Source organism: Narcine bancroftii, chromosome 14, assembly GCF_036971445.1.
Source record: "Narcine bancroftii isolate sNarBan1 chromosome 14, sNarBan1.hap1, whole genome shotgun sequence".
NCBI lineage: Eukaryota > Metazoa > Chordata > Chondrichthyes > Torpediniformes > Narcinidae > Narcine > Narcine bancroftii.
This window is the reverse complement of record NC_091482.1, coordinates 50,552,026-50,567,271: the sequence shown is the minus strand read 5'-3', so window position 1 is coordinate 50,567,271 and position 15,246 is coordinate 50,552,026. Positions and strand designations below refer to the sequence as shown.

Here is a 15,246-nt window from a genome sequence, read left to right as displayed (position 1 = left end):
GATCATAAACATTCAGAGGAGAATCTCACGGGTCTAGAGGCATTGGAAGAATGTCATTATAAATTCAATCCCATTATTTGGGTATACGGGTGTCAAATTTGTAAAGACATAGGATATTTATTCCTCATATCAGAGGTTTTTTTTTTCCCAAAGGAATACAACTTTGAATTTCTGCAGGCCACCTGGAGAAATATCAGATTTCCAAGTTATTGCAATACAATTCTGGTACACCTGAACATTGATTCAGTTGCAGGTAATGGAGAAAATTTTTACTCTCCGAGAAATGGCAAGACAACACATCCGTGATTTTTATTTGCATTTCAGCTGCAAGCAAGGAATGTAGTGAGATCATATTATCACTCCTTTGAAGTTGGTTCTGTTTGGCTATTCACCTCGCTATATAAACAAAACAATTTGTTCCACCAGGCCTACGATTGAAAACTTGGATTGAATTAAATTTGTTTCACATTCCATTTATCAGAGGACAGCTGTTCAGAATCATGGGCATATTTACACTAGTGGAAAAGAAACTTCATATTCCAAATAAAGCACTGGCTCTATTGTAAAATAGGGAAAGCAGCAGGTGTTTTCCACACAGCAAGGTCCCACATGCGTAAGTGAGTAAGGTTTTAAAGATTCTGGTTGTGGAGTAAATATTGGCTTGGATGTCTTTCTTTAAATAGTGCCGCAAGAGAAATTAAAATACTGAGCACTTTTTAGTAGCCAGTTTTGTGTAATATGAACACACAGTGGGAATGTAGTTGCCTTACCATCCTTTCAGATACCCTGGGGGTGTAGCTTTTCAGGCAAAGGAGATTGGCTAAATTAAAATGGGAATTTATTTCAAAAATATAATTTGCATTAATTTATTGTGAATATTAATTTCAAGTATATGAAGTCAATATTGCAATTATTTTTTTTCAAGCGGAATAGAGCTTTATACACCGTTGGATTTTTTAAATATTAAGACTGCTGACAAGTTTTTCTCACATTTTGATGCCATAATAAATTGCCATCAACTCAGCCTCTGCTATAAGAACCCTAAATACCTCCCATGGGAAGTTGGTATAAATATGTTGTGAACTCAATTTGGAGCTAATTATTTTCCTTGAATATTTCTCAGACTTTTCTAGTCATTTTACCATTTTGTTTTCTCAACAAACATTTAAGTTATTTTAAGGATACGAGGTAGGGTGTCAGAATTTGTATACGGTTTGCGGCAAAATTTTCCATTTGTGATTTGTTCATATTTTATTGAAAATATATCAGTTGAGTGAGGGACACTGCCACACCAGTATATCTTGGAACACATGTTAATTTATAACACATTTAAGTTGTGAAAATTGCACCAATAAACCATAAGCAGCTTAAGTTCTTCATGTTTTATAAATGCAACTGAAATCGGTAAGCCTGTGGTTTCCTGTGCTCTTTGTAGTTACGCTATATGGACAGTCGAGAAGATGAGCAGATCCGAGGAATCACAATGAAATCCAGTTCCATATCATTGCACTTCAATACAGGTAAATTATTCCATAGAGTTGCACACTATGAGATCATAGAATAGTACAGCACACGAGAACTGTTGTTTAACTTGCTCCTTGCCAGAATAATTCAAAAGTATGATATTGTATTGTTCCCCTTCTGATATCAATGTATGTTCCTGTATTTCAAACATTTATCCACGTTTTATCCTTTTTATAAAACAGAGCCATCACTTTGTTTTCGATCTTCCGCCAAGAAAATATCTCTTTTGTGTTGAATTTGTGGCCCCTTGTCCTAGATTCCCAAACCAGATGAAGGAGCTTAATAGTCTCTCAAAATCCTCATCATTTAAAAAAAATCTTTACAATGGTAGGTGCAGTGGAGATAAGTAATCACAAACTTGGATTAATTATCCATGGATCCGAATTCTGAATCAGAATCTAAATTTATTTTGAACGTGTCATGAAATTCGTTCTTTTGCAGCAACATTTCAGTGCAAATATTGCTATAAAATTTACATTTAAAATCTTAAATAAATTAGTGCAAAAATAAGAGAAAGTGAGATAGTGTCTGTGGTTCATTGTCCATTCAGAAATCTGATGGCAGAGGGGAGGAAGCTGTCCTTGTGCCGCTAGGTGTTCAAACTGTGGAATTTAAATTCAGTTAGTTTTCTTTTAAAATTAATCATTTATAACGTTGATCACATTATAATGTCATTAAAAGCCATCGAGTTCATTAAGGTTATTCAGAGAAAGAAATCTGTGTTCTTGTCTGTGAGTGCTTGGTTCTTAAATAGTAAGATGTTCAATCCAAGCACAATCAGGGCTGCCATTTCCAGTGATAAATCAGTTTAGAAAAAAAGGTTGGTCTCAGCTACAGGGACGCATTTAAGTGCAAACTTCAGTCTTTACAAATGTCAGTTGATGTAGAAGTAATCCACGTTCAGGCTCATAGATTGGAAGTTGAAGTTAATGGCATTTGAGAAAACCACCCAAACATTCATTCTGTCCACCAATTGCAGAGAGTACTTTTGAAATAATGCTTTAGTTGCTTCGATAGCACCTTCCTTGCAAACTTTACCGCCAAATAGGACGAACAATAATTGAATGGACACAGCATCATGCATCAACCTGACTTGATGGCCCATCATTGTTGCTAGGTCTAGGTCCTGGAACTTCTTGCCCAACAGTGCTGTGGGAGCATCTGAACCACAAGAAGTTCAACAGTGAAGAAGGTGGCTGACCATCAATTCTCAAGGACAGCTTGAGATGAGCAATTAATGCTCACCTTGCTCGAGATACCCAATTTTAGAAATAAATGACAGTATTTTTAGAGGAGTACCTCATGAATTTTAACCAGTTGCATTTACTGACAATGAAAGCCCTTTGTTTTATTCTTCGACTGAATGTCATCAATGAGCCTGAAAATTACAACTCGCAATTATAGAATTTAAAGGATAGATTCATGAATGACTGCACTCCAGGTTTGACTTGGAAAATGCCTTGTGAAATCTAATGTATGATAACTTCTGATTCTCAGATGATCAAGAGTATCTCATCAATATGATAGATTCTCCTGGCCATGTGGATTTTTCCTCTGAAGTGTCAACTGCCGTGCGGGTGTGTGATGGTGCTGTGGTCGTCGTCGATGTTGTTGAAGGTGTTTGTCCTCAGGTAAACTTTAACCACTGACAATTTGGAACATCTATTTGAAAATGAAACTGAGAGTCATTGCCTTCACGAGAGGAGATTATATATCTGATCAAAAAATAAATTGGCCTCCAAGATTCTGAATAATTTGAAGATTGTTAATATTTATTGATTACTTATATGTATTATTTCTTTCTATGTGGGGGTAATTTAATTGTAGTTGTTTTTCCCCCAAAAAAGTAACTGCTCGGCTGCAGCAAGTAAGATAAAGATTATGTTTATTGTCAGATACGTTGGACAATGTACATATGCACCAAAATTCTTTTTTGCTGCACCCAAACTGGTATTTGTTTTTAAAAAAAAACTATAATAGTGAACTTAATTGAATTTAAACAAAATAACTTCGCTGTCGGTCATTATTATGTCCTAATTCTCTAAATGTGAAATTATTTATTTGCCCAAATTAGTTTCTCCCCAAGTAAGCTTAACAAATTCTGGAGATTTTGCTGCAAAATAAATGATCTTGAATGCAGCACTATGTTTTTAATAACGAAACAACAGTGATTTAATATGATTACATTGGGTAATTTGAAGAGAACAATTGCTGTTTAATTTTCAGACGCAGGCAGTGTTGCGCCAGGCCTGGCTGGAAAACATTCGCCCGGTTTTAGTAATTAACAAAATAGATCGACTGATCATTGAGCTGAAGCTAACTCCATTTGAGGCTTACATTCATTTGCAGAAGATTCTGGAACAGGTAAGATAAATTGGCTAATTGTGCTCACTCGACTTTTATTTGGATATTTCATATGTAATTTGCCAACGATGACACATATTTACGTATTTTTCTTTGGGCACTTATTTACTGAGGTACACTTTAATCAAAATTATTTCAAAAAGGCTAAATGATATGGCTCAAATACTTAAAATCGATACTGTATTGATTTATTTTGATTTATGGCACCTTTTGAGAAAGTTTTATCTGTCTTATTGATGAGGACATTAATTACTTTTGTGGCATGTATCCAAGGAGATTTGTAAACTGATGACACATATGAGGGAACACTGATGGAATTAAAGCAGAATGGCATGATGCCCATATTCAAAGCGAACACACGTCATCGAGAGGAATGAACACGTTGAACCTTGTGTTTACGAACATCTCTGACACGTATTGAGTGGACTGTTCATCAGACGCTCCAGACCGGTTCCGAAGCAGGTTAAAAACCTGGCCAGCAGGAACCATCCATGCACCTCAGGACTTCTTCAAGGAAACAGCAACCAGTGGTGACTGCGTCAACTTGGAGGAGTAGACCACATCATTGACCAGCTACCTTAGAAAGTGTACTGACGATTTCACTGTGCCCAAGACCATCATTACTCACTCTAACCAGAAGCCATGCATGACTGCAGAGGAGTGTATGCTGCTGAGGAGCCGAGACCCTGCTTTCAGAGCAGGCGACGAGGTAGCCTGAGATATTGTGAGAGCCAAGCTGTCTAAGGAGGTGAAGTGTGCACATACCCAGCGAATTCATAGTCACTTTTAGGACAGCAAGGACACGCGACACATGTGGAAGGGTATCCAAGATGTCACTGACCACAAGACTACACCATCTGCCAGGGTTGGTGATGCCTTTCTAGAGACGAAAAAAGATGTGGCAGCAAAGAAGACCACCTCTCCTCCAAATGATCAGGCACTGTGTTTTACATTGGCAAATGTGAGGAGAATGTTAGGCAAGGTCAACCCACAAATAGCTGCTGGTCTGGTTAACATTCCTGGCAGAGTGCTCAGAGGATGTGCTGCTCAGTTGGCAGATGTTCTCACCGACAACTTTAACATCTCCCTAAGTAGCGCCACGTTTCCAACGTGCTTCAAAGTTGCCACCATCCTCCCCATGCCAAAGAAATCGTCTGTGTCCTGTTTCATTGTTGCACTCACGACTACCATCATGAAGTGCTCTGGGAGTCTCGTCATGGGGCACATCAAGCTCTTGCTGCCCCCCTCACTGGACCCCTTGCAGTTTGCATATAGATCCTACCACTCTACGGACGATGCCATCGCCACCACCTTCCATCTAGCCCTCACCCACCTGGAAAATAAGGACACATATGTTTGAATGTTGTTTATTGATTTCATTTTGGTATTCAACACAGTCATGCTCAGTACCTGATAAGGAAGTTGAGCCTGCTGGGCCGAAACACCTCCTTCTGTAATTGGATTCTTGACTTCCTGACGGGGAGACCTCATGCAGTCTAGATTGGAAACAGCATTTCTAAGACCATTACATTGAATATGGGGGTCCCCCAAGGCTCTGTGATTAGTCCACTGCTGTTCACTCTGCTGACTGATGACACGACCATGGTGGTGGCTTCTTAGCAAGAATGATGAGTCGCCGTACAGAGATGAGGTACAGTCGTTAACAGATTGGTGCAGAGTCAACAACATGCATCTGAACATTAATAAAACAAAATAAATGGTGTCGACTTCAGGAGGACCCAGGGAGATCACTCTCTGTTGACTGTTGATGGTTCTACCATTGAGATCGTCAAGAGTCCCAAGATTTTTGGTGCGCACTTGGCGGAGAATCTCACCTGGTCCCTTCAACGCCAAGAAAGCCTAGCAGCACCTCTATCTACTCCTTGCTAAGTCTGAGGAAAGTTCATCCCCCACCCTCCATCGTCAACATGTACTACAGAGAATGTATTGGGAGTATTTTGAGTAATTGCGTCACTGCCTGGTTTGGAAACTACCATCTCAGACTGTAAGACCCTGCAGAGGATAGTGAGGTCAGCGGAGAAGATGATTGGGACCCCTCTTCCGACCATGATGGACATCGACAGCACACGATGCATGCGGAGGACAAATAGCATTGTGATGGACTTTTCCTGTAAGCTTTTCTCCCCTCTGCCATCTGGAAGGAGGTACCGTAGCATTTGGGCCCACATGTCCAGACAGTGCAACAGTTTTTTCTCCCAAGCCATCAGGCTCCTCGGTTCCGAAAACATATGTGCACTAGTAGATCATGGATTTTTATTGCATTGTGTTTTAGTATTTAACTCTTGGTTTATGTAAATTTGCTATTTCATTAGGCAGTTCTGGTATGAATGATAAATAGAGCTGACTTAACTTGACATAGTCCCTTGTAATCCAAGTAAAATAATAGAACTAATAGGCTGAGATGCATGCATAGTATAGGATAATGTTAAGAAAATGGGTAGGGTGAAGTTGGATCCTAACCCAAAATGTTCCCTGGAATACACTGATGTCAGAAAGTTGAATAAACAACATGAAAAGAGACACCCAGGAAGATAATAACCTGCAGGCGAGAATTTAATGGCTGCATTGGTGAAGGTACTGTAAGACAGCCAGGAATGTTCCTTAGCTGAAATTAAATTAGTGAAGAGAGATAAATGAGACTATTTTTTGAGAGAATTTGCATGCTTCGACTCTTTATAAACAGTGGCCTGACACACAGTTTCAAACAGTGGAAAGCAGGTGGTATCCATGGAGTTAATCAGGATTTACAAACTAAAGAGATTGAACTGACAAAGCAGGGCAAGGGGAGAAAGACTGCAAGATAAAATAAGGTTGCAAGGAGCAATTTTTAGTTCAGCACATCGTCATAGGCAGAAGGGCCTGCACTGTGTGGTAATGTTTTACGTTCTGTGAGAAATAACAAGGAAACAAGGCAAAGGCTAGCAAACAGAAAGAGCATATGTATTTTTAAACAATCAAAATGGGGAGTAAGCAGTATATTTATTAAAAATACACTGCAGAGAAAGATCATTATTTCATGCTATAAATGAGTGTTCTCCTGAATTGCTTGTATTTAAAAAATTTTCCAAAATTATTCAAGGATCATTGATAAGTGTCTCTTGGTGTCAACTGTCTGAGAATCCATAACATCTCCCAAAAAATTCAATTAAACACTTATCTTCTTTGGCTCGGCTTCGCAGACGAAGATTTATGGAGGGGGTAAATGTCCACGTCAGCTGCAGGCTCGTTTGTGGCTGACAAGTCCGATGCGGGACAGGCAGACACAGTTGCAGGGGAAAATTGGTGGGTTGGGGTTGGGTGTTGGGTTTTTCCTCCTTTGCCTTTTGTCAGTGAGGTGGGCTCTGCGGTCTTCTTCAAAGGAGGTGGCTGCCCGCTGAACTGTGAGGCGCCAAGATGCACAGTTTGAGGCGAGATCAGCCCACTGGCGGTGGTCAATGGGGCAGGCACCAAGAGATTTCTTTAGGCAGTCCTTGTACCTTTTCTTTGTTGCACCTCTGTCACGGTGGCCAGTGGAGAGCTCGCCATATAACACGATCTTGGGAAGGCGATGGTCCTCCATTCTGGAGACGTGACCCACCCAGCGCAGCTGGATCTTCAGCAGTGTGGACTCCAGTGAATGTTGAGGAGGGAGCGGAGACAACGCTGGTGGTAGCGTTCTAGGAGCCGTAGGTGATGCCGGTAGAGGACCCATGATTCGGAGCCGAACAGGAGTGTGGGTATGACAACGGCTCTGTATACGCTTATCTTTGTGAGGTTTTTCAGTTGGTTGTTTTTCCAGACTCTTTTGTGCAGTCTTCCAAAGGCGCTATTTGCCTTGGCGAGTCTGTTGTCTATCTCGTTGTCGATCCTTGCATCTGATGAAATGGTGCAGCCGAGATAGGTAATCTGGTTGACCGTTTTGAGTTTTGTGTGCCCGATGGAGATGTGGGGGGGCTGGTAGTCATGGTGGAGGACCTCCGTTTTCTTCAGGCTGACTTCCAGGCCAAACATTTTGGCAGTTTCCGCAAAACAGGACGTCAAGCGCTGAAGAGTTGGCTGAATGGGCAACTAAAGCGGCATCGTCTGCAAAGAGTAGTTCACGGACAAGTTTCTCTTGTGTCTTGGTGTGAGCTTGCAGGCGCCTTAGATTGAAGAGACTGCCATCCGTGCGGTACCGGATGTAAACAGCGTCTTCATTGTTGGGGTCTTTCATGGCTTGGTTCAGCATCATGCTGAAGAAGATTGAAAAGAGGGTTGGTGCGAGAACACAGCCTTGCTTCACGCCATTGTTAATGGAGAAGGGTTCAGAGAGCTCATTTCTGTATCTGACCCGACCTTGTTGGTTTTCGTGCAGTTGGATAACCATGTTGAGGAACTTGGGGGGCATCCGATGCGCTCTAGTATTTGCCAATACTAAAAAAAAATTAAACACTTATACTGAAAATAAAAACCACCTGCTCTCTAATGCATATACTGTACCATATTTCTGTTTTAAGTGATGGAAAAAAATTTAAAGAAATATTTCCACCGCTGACTAACAGATGATAGCAATGATGGATGTGCTGCTTCCTAGGTCTCCTTGCCCAATGCAGGATATGAACTTCAATGTAACTCATTTATAAATTTGTTTATTATTTGACATTGATGATTATGGGGCCAATTACTGCTTTGTTAAAGCAGTACAGTCATTTTAAACCTTCATGAACAGCTAACTTGTTTATAATACATTTAAACGGAGGACGACTCTATTTCTATGTGTTGGCGAATTTGTAACTTCAGTCCCAGAAGTGATTCCACGACCCCTGCCATAGCAATCTGTTTAGTAATATAAATTGAATAAGTTACTCGAACTATTGCTGAGTCATACATTTAGGTCCAGTTTTAGTATTATGAATCGGTAACGTTAAGGATAGTTTGCACTTAGATCATGAGTCTATTTAGTAGAAATAAATGTGAAATGATTTATTCCACAGAAATTTTGCTTATGAGGGATTTTCGATTGCCTGTTGTCATTCATGTGTCTGACTTCAAAGAAGGAAGAGCTTGTGTTTGTTAATTTATTTCACATTCTCAGCATGTGCCAAATTGCTTCACAGCTAATGTAGTGACTTTTGTATTGCTGTCATGGTTTTCTTAAATAGTGTGAGAGGCAGCTTATAGAAAGCATCACAAACAGAAATAAATGACTGAGTAGATGATCTGTTGGTGTTTGTCAGGGTACTAGCACCACTCCCTTGCCATGTTTGAATAAAGCTATGGCAACATTTCTGTCTGTTCACGCAAGCAAAATTAGTTCAAGTATGACACGTCGAGTACAAACAAAATATCTCATCAAGACGATGCTCAGTAAGTTGGTAGTTTGTAAAACTGGCATTTCTGGATTTCAGTCCAAATAATCTTCATTGGAATAGATTTCTAAACCCATTGCTGAAACTATACTCACAATATAGTTGACAGCGTGGAAAAAGAAAACATGAGATTGAAAAGATAATTCATCTATTCAAAAACATTTTTGGGGAGTAGATGTTTAGAACTGCAGTTGTAGGTTGCATTTCCATTGAAAATAATGAGAGTGCAAAGCTAGCTTCTACTCGTAATTTGCTAACGAGCTTTTAGCTGATGCATTTCTCACACCAAAGCTTGTCTGAGAGTCAGGAAAAATCAAAAGCAAAACGATATCATATTGAAAACCAGAGAAAGAGTCCAGGGAATGGCAGGAGTAAATTAATTGGAAGGGAGAGATGTCTCTTGTCTTGTTGAAGAAGCCTGAGAACTCGTGAGGAACTATGAAGTATTTGTAAATGTGAGGTGATTATTATTTATCACGATTGTATCTTATTTTGGAGTAATAAATAATACTACAGTAAAACTCTTGGCATCCAGCACCTATGGGAATCAGTTGAATTTGTGAATTGACTTGCTTGAGGTTGCATGCTATGTGGAAGGGTGAACTAGCGGTGAAGCATGCCAGTTTCAAACTTCTGCACTTATTAACCTCTATTTTTTTTCTGTGTTTTATTTTGCCGGCTGCTCGAGGCTGCCAGTTGCTTGAATAGCAGATAACCAGGGTTTTACTGTGGTGATGAAGATTGAGATATTCTCGAATACCTTTTATTTAACTATAGACAGCATAAAATGTTTTGCCAAGTGAGAAAATGAATTAATTTCTCTCACTGTACAATAATATCTGATTGTTTTAGGTAAATGCGGTAACAGGGAGTCTCTTTACTTCCAAAATATTGGAAGAGAGAGCAGAAATGGATGTCGCCCCAGAGCCCAGTTCAGAAGCCAAGGCCAAGGGACAGGTTTACGACTGGAGTACTGGACTGGAGGAAACAGATGATTCACACCTTTACTTTGCCCCTGAGCAAGGAAATGTGATTTTTGGAAGTGCTATTGATGGCTGGGGATTCAGGTATGTAAATTCTTTAATCTGGAAGCCCAAATTCTGAGAATGTATGCGAATGTATGCTCAATAGGGAGAGGGGAGTGAAAGGAAGATGAGAAAGCTACGGAGATCTCCATTTGGACAGAGGAGGCAGAGAGAGTGGGAGAAGCAGGTAAACAATCCTTTATCCAGAACCCTTGAGGAACAGAACAAAAGCCAGCTGCCCCAGATTTAAGCCCACCCAAATTGTGTTGCCGTATCCACCCCCTTCTAGTCATGCTGGCGTCTCTCTCCGCTCACCCAAGTCGCGCTGCCATCTCTCCCACCCTCCCGCCCACCCGAGTCGCGCTGCCATCTCTCTCCCCTCCCCCCCCCCCACCCGAGTCACACTGCCATCTCTCTCTCCTCCCCTGCCCGCCCGAGTCATGCTGCTGTCTCTCTCTTCCCCCTCTGCTGTACCAGCCCCAGGAAAAGAATGCCAGTTTTTGGAGCTTTCCAGATTTTAGATGTCCAGATAAAGGATTGTGTACCTGTACTTGTTTAGCAAAAGCATCAAAGGTCAAGGGGAGTAGGCCGGGTGGGAAAAAGGATCAGCTCATGATTGAATGGTGGGGCAGACTCGATGGCTGAGTTGCCTATTCCTGCTCTTGTCTTATGGAATGAAGCTGGCTGTTGGAGACAAACAAGAATGTAACAATGGTTGCCCTTGCTATACTTGATTGAGATGTTCATTGAAGTCAAAACTCAGTTGAATCAGTAACTGCTTTGTTAAATATAGAGGATATCCCAGCCATTTCCCTTTAAGTTCCACAAGTTTGGAATGCTTGCACAAGGTCATTGCTAAAAGGTTGTCTGCTCACATGGGGCAATCTAGAATCGGGAATGTAATTTCAGAACAAGAGATTGCCCATTTAAGGCAACAATGAAAAGGAATTTCTACTTTCAGGATGTTGTGAATGTTTGGATTTCTGTATCTCCAGAGTGCTGTGGAGGCTGTCATGGAATATATTCATGTCAGAGCTTGATGGGTCTTTGAACAGCAGGGGAGTTCAGGCTTAAGAAAAGTAAGCAGAAAAGTGAAGTTGAAGCCATGGTGGAATCTGTCTTGTCCTTGTGAATAGTATGATCTTCACTTTACCTCTTTTTGTGTGTGTATTTTCAGGATGTGGGCATTGCTGGCAAGGCCAGCATTTATTGCCTGATCATCCTAAGGGGATAGAGGTGAGCTGGGTTATCGTTGGAGGTGGTCATTGCCTGATTCTTCAGTGTGAATGTTGCTTGTCATTTATTTATCCATGCCTGAATGCATGCAGGCATGGACAGCTTCTTTTACTGAAGTGTTGGGAATGGTATTGAATGATGTGCATTATTCTCAAATGTCCCTAATTATGATCTTCCTGATCCTGATGGGATTTTTCCCAGGACGTTAAGGAAGGTCAGGGAGCAAATAGCAGGGGCGCTTTCAGTGATTTTTTTCAACGATCACTGGAGGAGGGTGTGGTGCCGCGGGATTGGAGGGTTACAAATGTAGTTCCGTTGTTCAAAAAAAGGCACAAGGTGTAGGCCAAGTAATTGTCGGCCAGTAAGTTTGACTTCGGTGGTGGGGAAAATTATGGAGGGTTTTCTTAGAGATAGTATGTACAAATATCTGGATAGGCAGGGATTGATCAGGGGTACCCAGCATGGGTTTGTGAAGGGAAAGTCATGTTTGACAAATCTTGTTGAGTTTTATGAAGAGGTGACAAGAAAAGTGGATGAAGGAAGGGCGGTTGACATGATCTATTTGGATTTTAGCATTTCGGGAAAAAAATAACCAAAATAGGACATATGCAGTTAAGGGGAGGGCATTGAGGAACGCAGAGGAACAGAGGGAACTTGGAGTTCTGGCACAGAATTCCTGGAAGGGGGATTCCCATGTAGACAGGGTGGTTGAGAAGGCATTTGGTATGCTGGCCTTCATAAATCATAGCATAGAGCAGGGGTGGCCAAACTGCAGCTCACGAGCCACATGCGGCTCTTTGACCTTTAATGTGCGGCTCGTGGAAAATTCGAATATTCTAGAAATTTCAACCTGAATCCAGAGCGAGTAACGTGCAATTATATAAAGAGTTCTGATACCTACGCAAGGGAGTTCAGTATAAGTGCAGACGTTGAACTGTGCAGACCTAGCTGGTAGACTTCAGATATAAATCTTATCTAAAGTGTGAAAACTCTGTGAAGGAAGATGGCTTCAACAAATTGTAAGAAATGAAAATATGAAGATAGAAACAGAAATTTTCAGCCAGAGTGGGAGGAAGAGTTGGCATTCACAGTTAAAGGAGGTAAACCTTTATGCCTTTTATGTCACGTGCCACTCAGTCATTACAAGGTCAGTAACTTGAAACGCCACCATCACAGAAACTTTTCATATGATCACCCACCTAAATCAGACTAGAAAATCATCAATAAATAGCCAGCAGACACTGTTGACATTGTTCAGTAAGGAAGCAGATACAACGACTGAAGCCAGTTTTGTTATATCATGGAATATTGCTCGTGCTATTCACCCATATTCTGATGGCGAATTTATTAAGAAGAATAAATAAGCAGAGGTTGTTACAGAGTTAGATCCAAATAACACAAAACCTCAGCGACTAATAGCACATATTTGTTCGTTATGTTTTCTCTGATGTAAATGTGAAAGAAGAGATGTTGGACATTGATAGAAGCAACTCGTGGTGAAGATATTAAAAATGCGCTTGACAACCTTAAGAAATGCTGATTTTCCACTGAAAATTTTTGTCAGTGTTGCAACAGATGGAGCACCTGCAATGGTGGAGTAAAATGTAGGATTAATTGGACTTATGAAAAGTGATCCCAGCTTTCCAGAGCTTCCCCCTGTTCTTTGTATTATTCATCGTGAAGACCCGGCAGCCAGATACTTCAAGTATGAAGATGTTATGAAAGCTGTCCTTGAAATTGTCAATTTCATACGCGCAAATGGGAAGACCCACCGATGGTTCAGAAATTTTATTGAAGAATTGGAGCTTGAGGATAAACCTAGTGATGTATCTTTCTACTCCACTGTGAGGTGGCTGTTAACCAGCAATGTCTTGAGTAGGTTTGTGGATCTGTTGGAGCCTATCATTACTTTTCTTCAAGAAAATAAAAGATCCTATCCTCAACTGGAAAATGATGAATGGATGCAAGATCTGATGTTCTTTACTGATATAATGAATCATCTACAAACTCTTAACTTGGCACTGCAGGGGAAAGATAAGATTATTTCTGATCTTACTCAAACAATTTTCAGCTTTCAGAATAAAATAAGAATTTTTCAAAGTGATATATTGTCAAGAAACTTCAGTTACTTCTATCTCAGTAAGAGAGTAAATATATTTCATGATATTGAAATAAAAGACTATAAACTGGAAGAATACAAAGACAAATTACAAGGGCTGCTTGATAATTTCCTGGCCAGGTTTAATGACTTGCAGAAGCTGAAGCCCTGCTTTGTCTTTCTTGTAAATCCATTCATGGTTGATGTAATCAACGATGGCTCTCCAATTCCCGAACCTCTGGTTACAGAATCATCTGCTGTGGAAATGGAACTAATGGGATTACAGGTGGACCTGGGTCTAAAGATGATCCATAAATCCCAGTCTACAACTGAGTTCTGGAAACAAGTTCCAGAAATAAAATATCCTGAACTAAAGAAAACTAGTCTGCGACTCATCTCAAGTTTCAGCACCACATCCTGTTGTGAATCACTGTATCTGTAATGAAGTTTGTGAAGTTGAAACATCGAGCAATCCTTAAAAACCAACACCTGATGGAGCTAATTCGTACAGCTCTGACAACATATCAGCCAAATTTTAAACGACACAGCCAAGATGGCGACCCGCAAGACCACTACTAGCAGTAAATAGCATCTTTAATAGCCTGATATTTGTAGCATTGTATTTTTGTCATAAAAATATAATTATAATAAGACTAATTTTGTAAGGTGGAAATCTGATTAAAATATCTCTAATTTTTTGGTTTACTTTTTTTTTACATATTTGTGTCTTTGTGATAACTGAAACTAGTACAAGTTAACAGTTTAAAAACTGCATGAATGAATAAATATTATTGCATTTAATATGCATTTCTTAAAATTTATATAAAATGTTTGTAATAAAATGTGTATGTAACAATAAAAACGTATGTGTGAATTTTGTTCATGTCCTGCGGCTCTCAAACATCTGAGTTTTATCGTTTGTGGCTCTTACAATAAGCAAGTTTGGCCACCCTGGCATAGAGTTTAAGAGCTGAGAAGTGATGTTGCGACTGATTAAGGCATTGGTGAGGCCAGGTTTGGAGTATTATGTTCAGTTCTGTTCTCCAAATTATAGGAAGGATATAGATAAGGTGGAGAGGGTGCATGGAAGATTTACAAAAATGTTGCCTGGCTTACAACATTTAGAGTGCAGAGAAAGATTAAGGAGACTGGGACTTTATTCATTGGAATGTAGACAGTTGAGAGGGGATTTGGTAGAGGTATTTACAATTATGAAGGAAATAGATAGACTAGACGTGAGTAGACTCTTTCCCCTGAGGGCAGGGGAAGTTGGAGCAAGAGGGCATAAGTTAAGGGTAAGGGGGCAAAACTTTAGGAGAAATGTTATATGATGATGCTTCACTCAGAGAGTGGAGGCAGAATGGAATGATCTTCCAGCGGAGATAGTTACAGCAGGGTCCTTTCTGTCATTTAAGAGAAGGTTCAATGTGTACATGGATATGAGGGGGTTGGAGAGTTATGGGCAGAGTGTGGGAGGGGGGAACTAGTGGAGTTGTCCAAATGAACCGGTGTGGACTCGAAGGGCGATACAGCCTGTTTCCGCACTGTAAACTGTTACTTGGTTATATAGAAGGAACCAGTGGAAGATGCTCGATATCAGGACACTGCCACAAGGAACTTCTACAATTGTATCCTGGGGCTAAATTTTAAG

The 15,246-nt window shown here is 40.4% G+C and overlaps 1 protein-coding gene across 4 annotated transcripts in view; it reads left to right on the top strand.

The window, feature by feature from the left end:
* Positions 1-15,246, top strand: part of efl1 (elongation factor like GTPase 1) — a 219,356-nt gene that overhangs the window by 10,609 nt on the left and 193,501 nt on the right. For all 4 annotated transcript variants that reach the window (XM_069911660.1, XM_069911662.1, XM_069911663.1 and 1 more), the window contains exons 4-7: positions 1,436-1,520; positions 3,022-3,155; positions 3,751-3,888; positions 10,089-10,303. In XM_069911660.1, the coding sequence (XP_069767761.1) occupies positions 1,436-1,520; positions 3,022-3,155; positions 3,751-3,888; positions 10,089-10,303 (572 nt within the window). The remainder of the gene's footprint in view (positions 1-1,435; positions 1,521-3,021; positions 3,156-3,750; positions 3,889-10,088; positions 10,304-15,246) is intronic.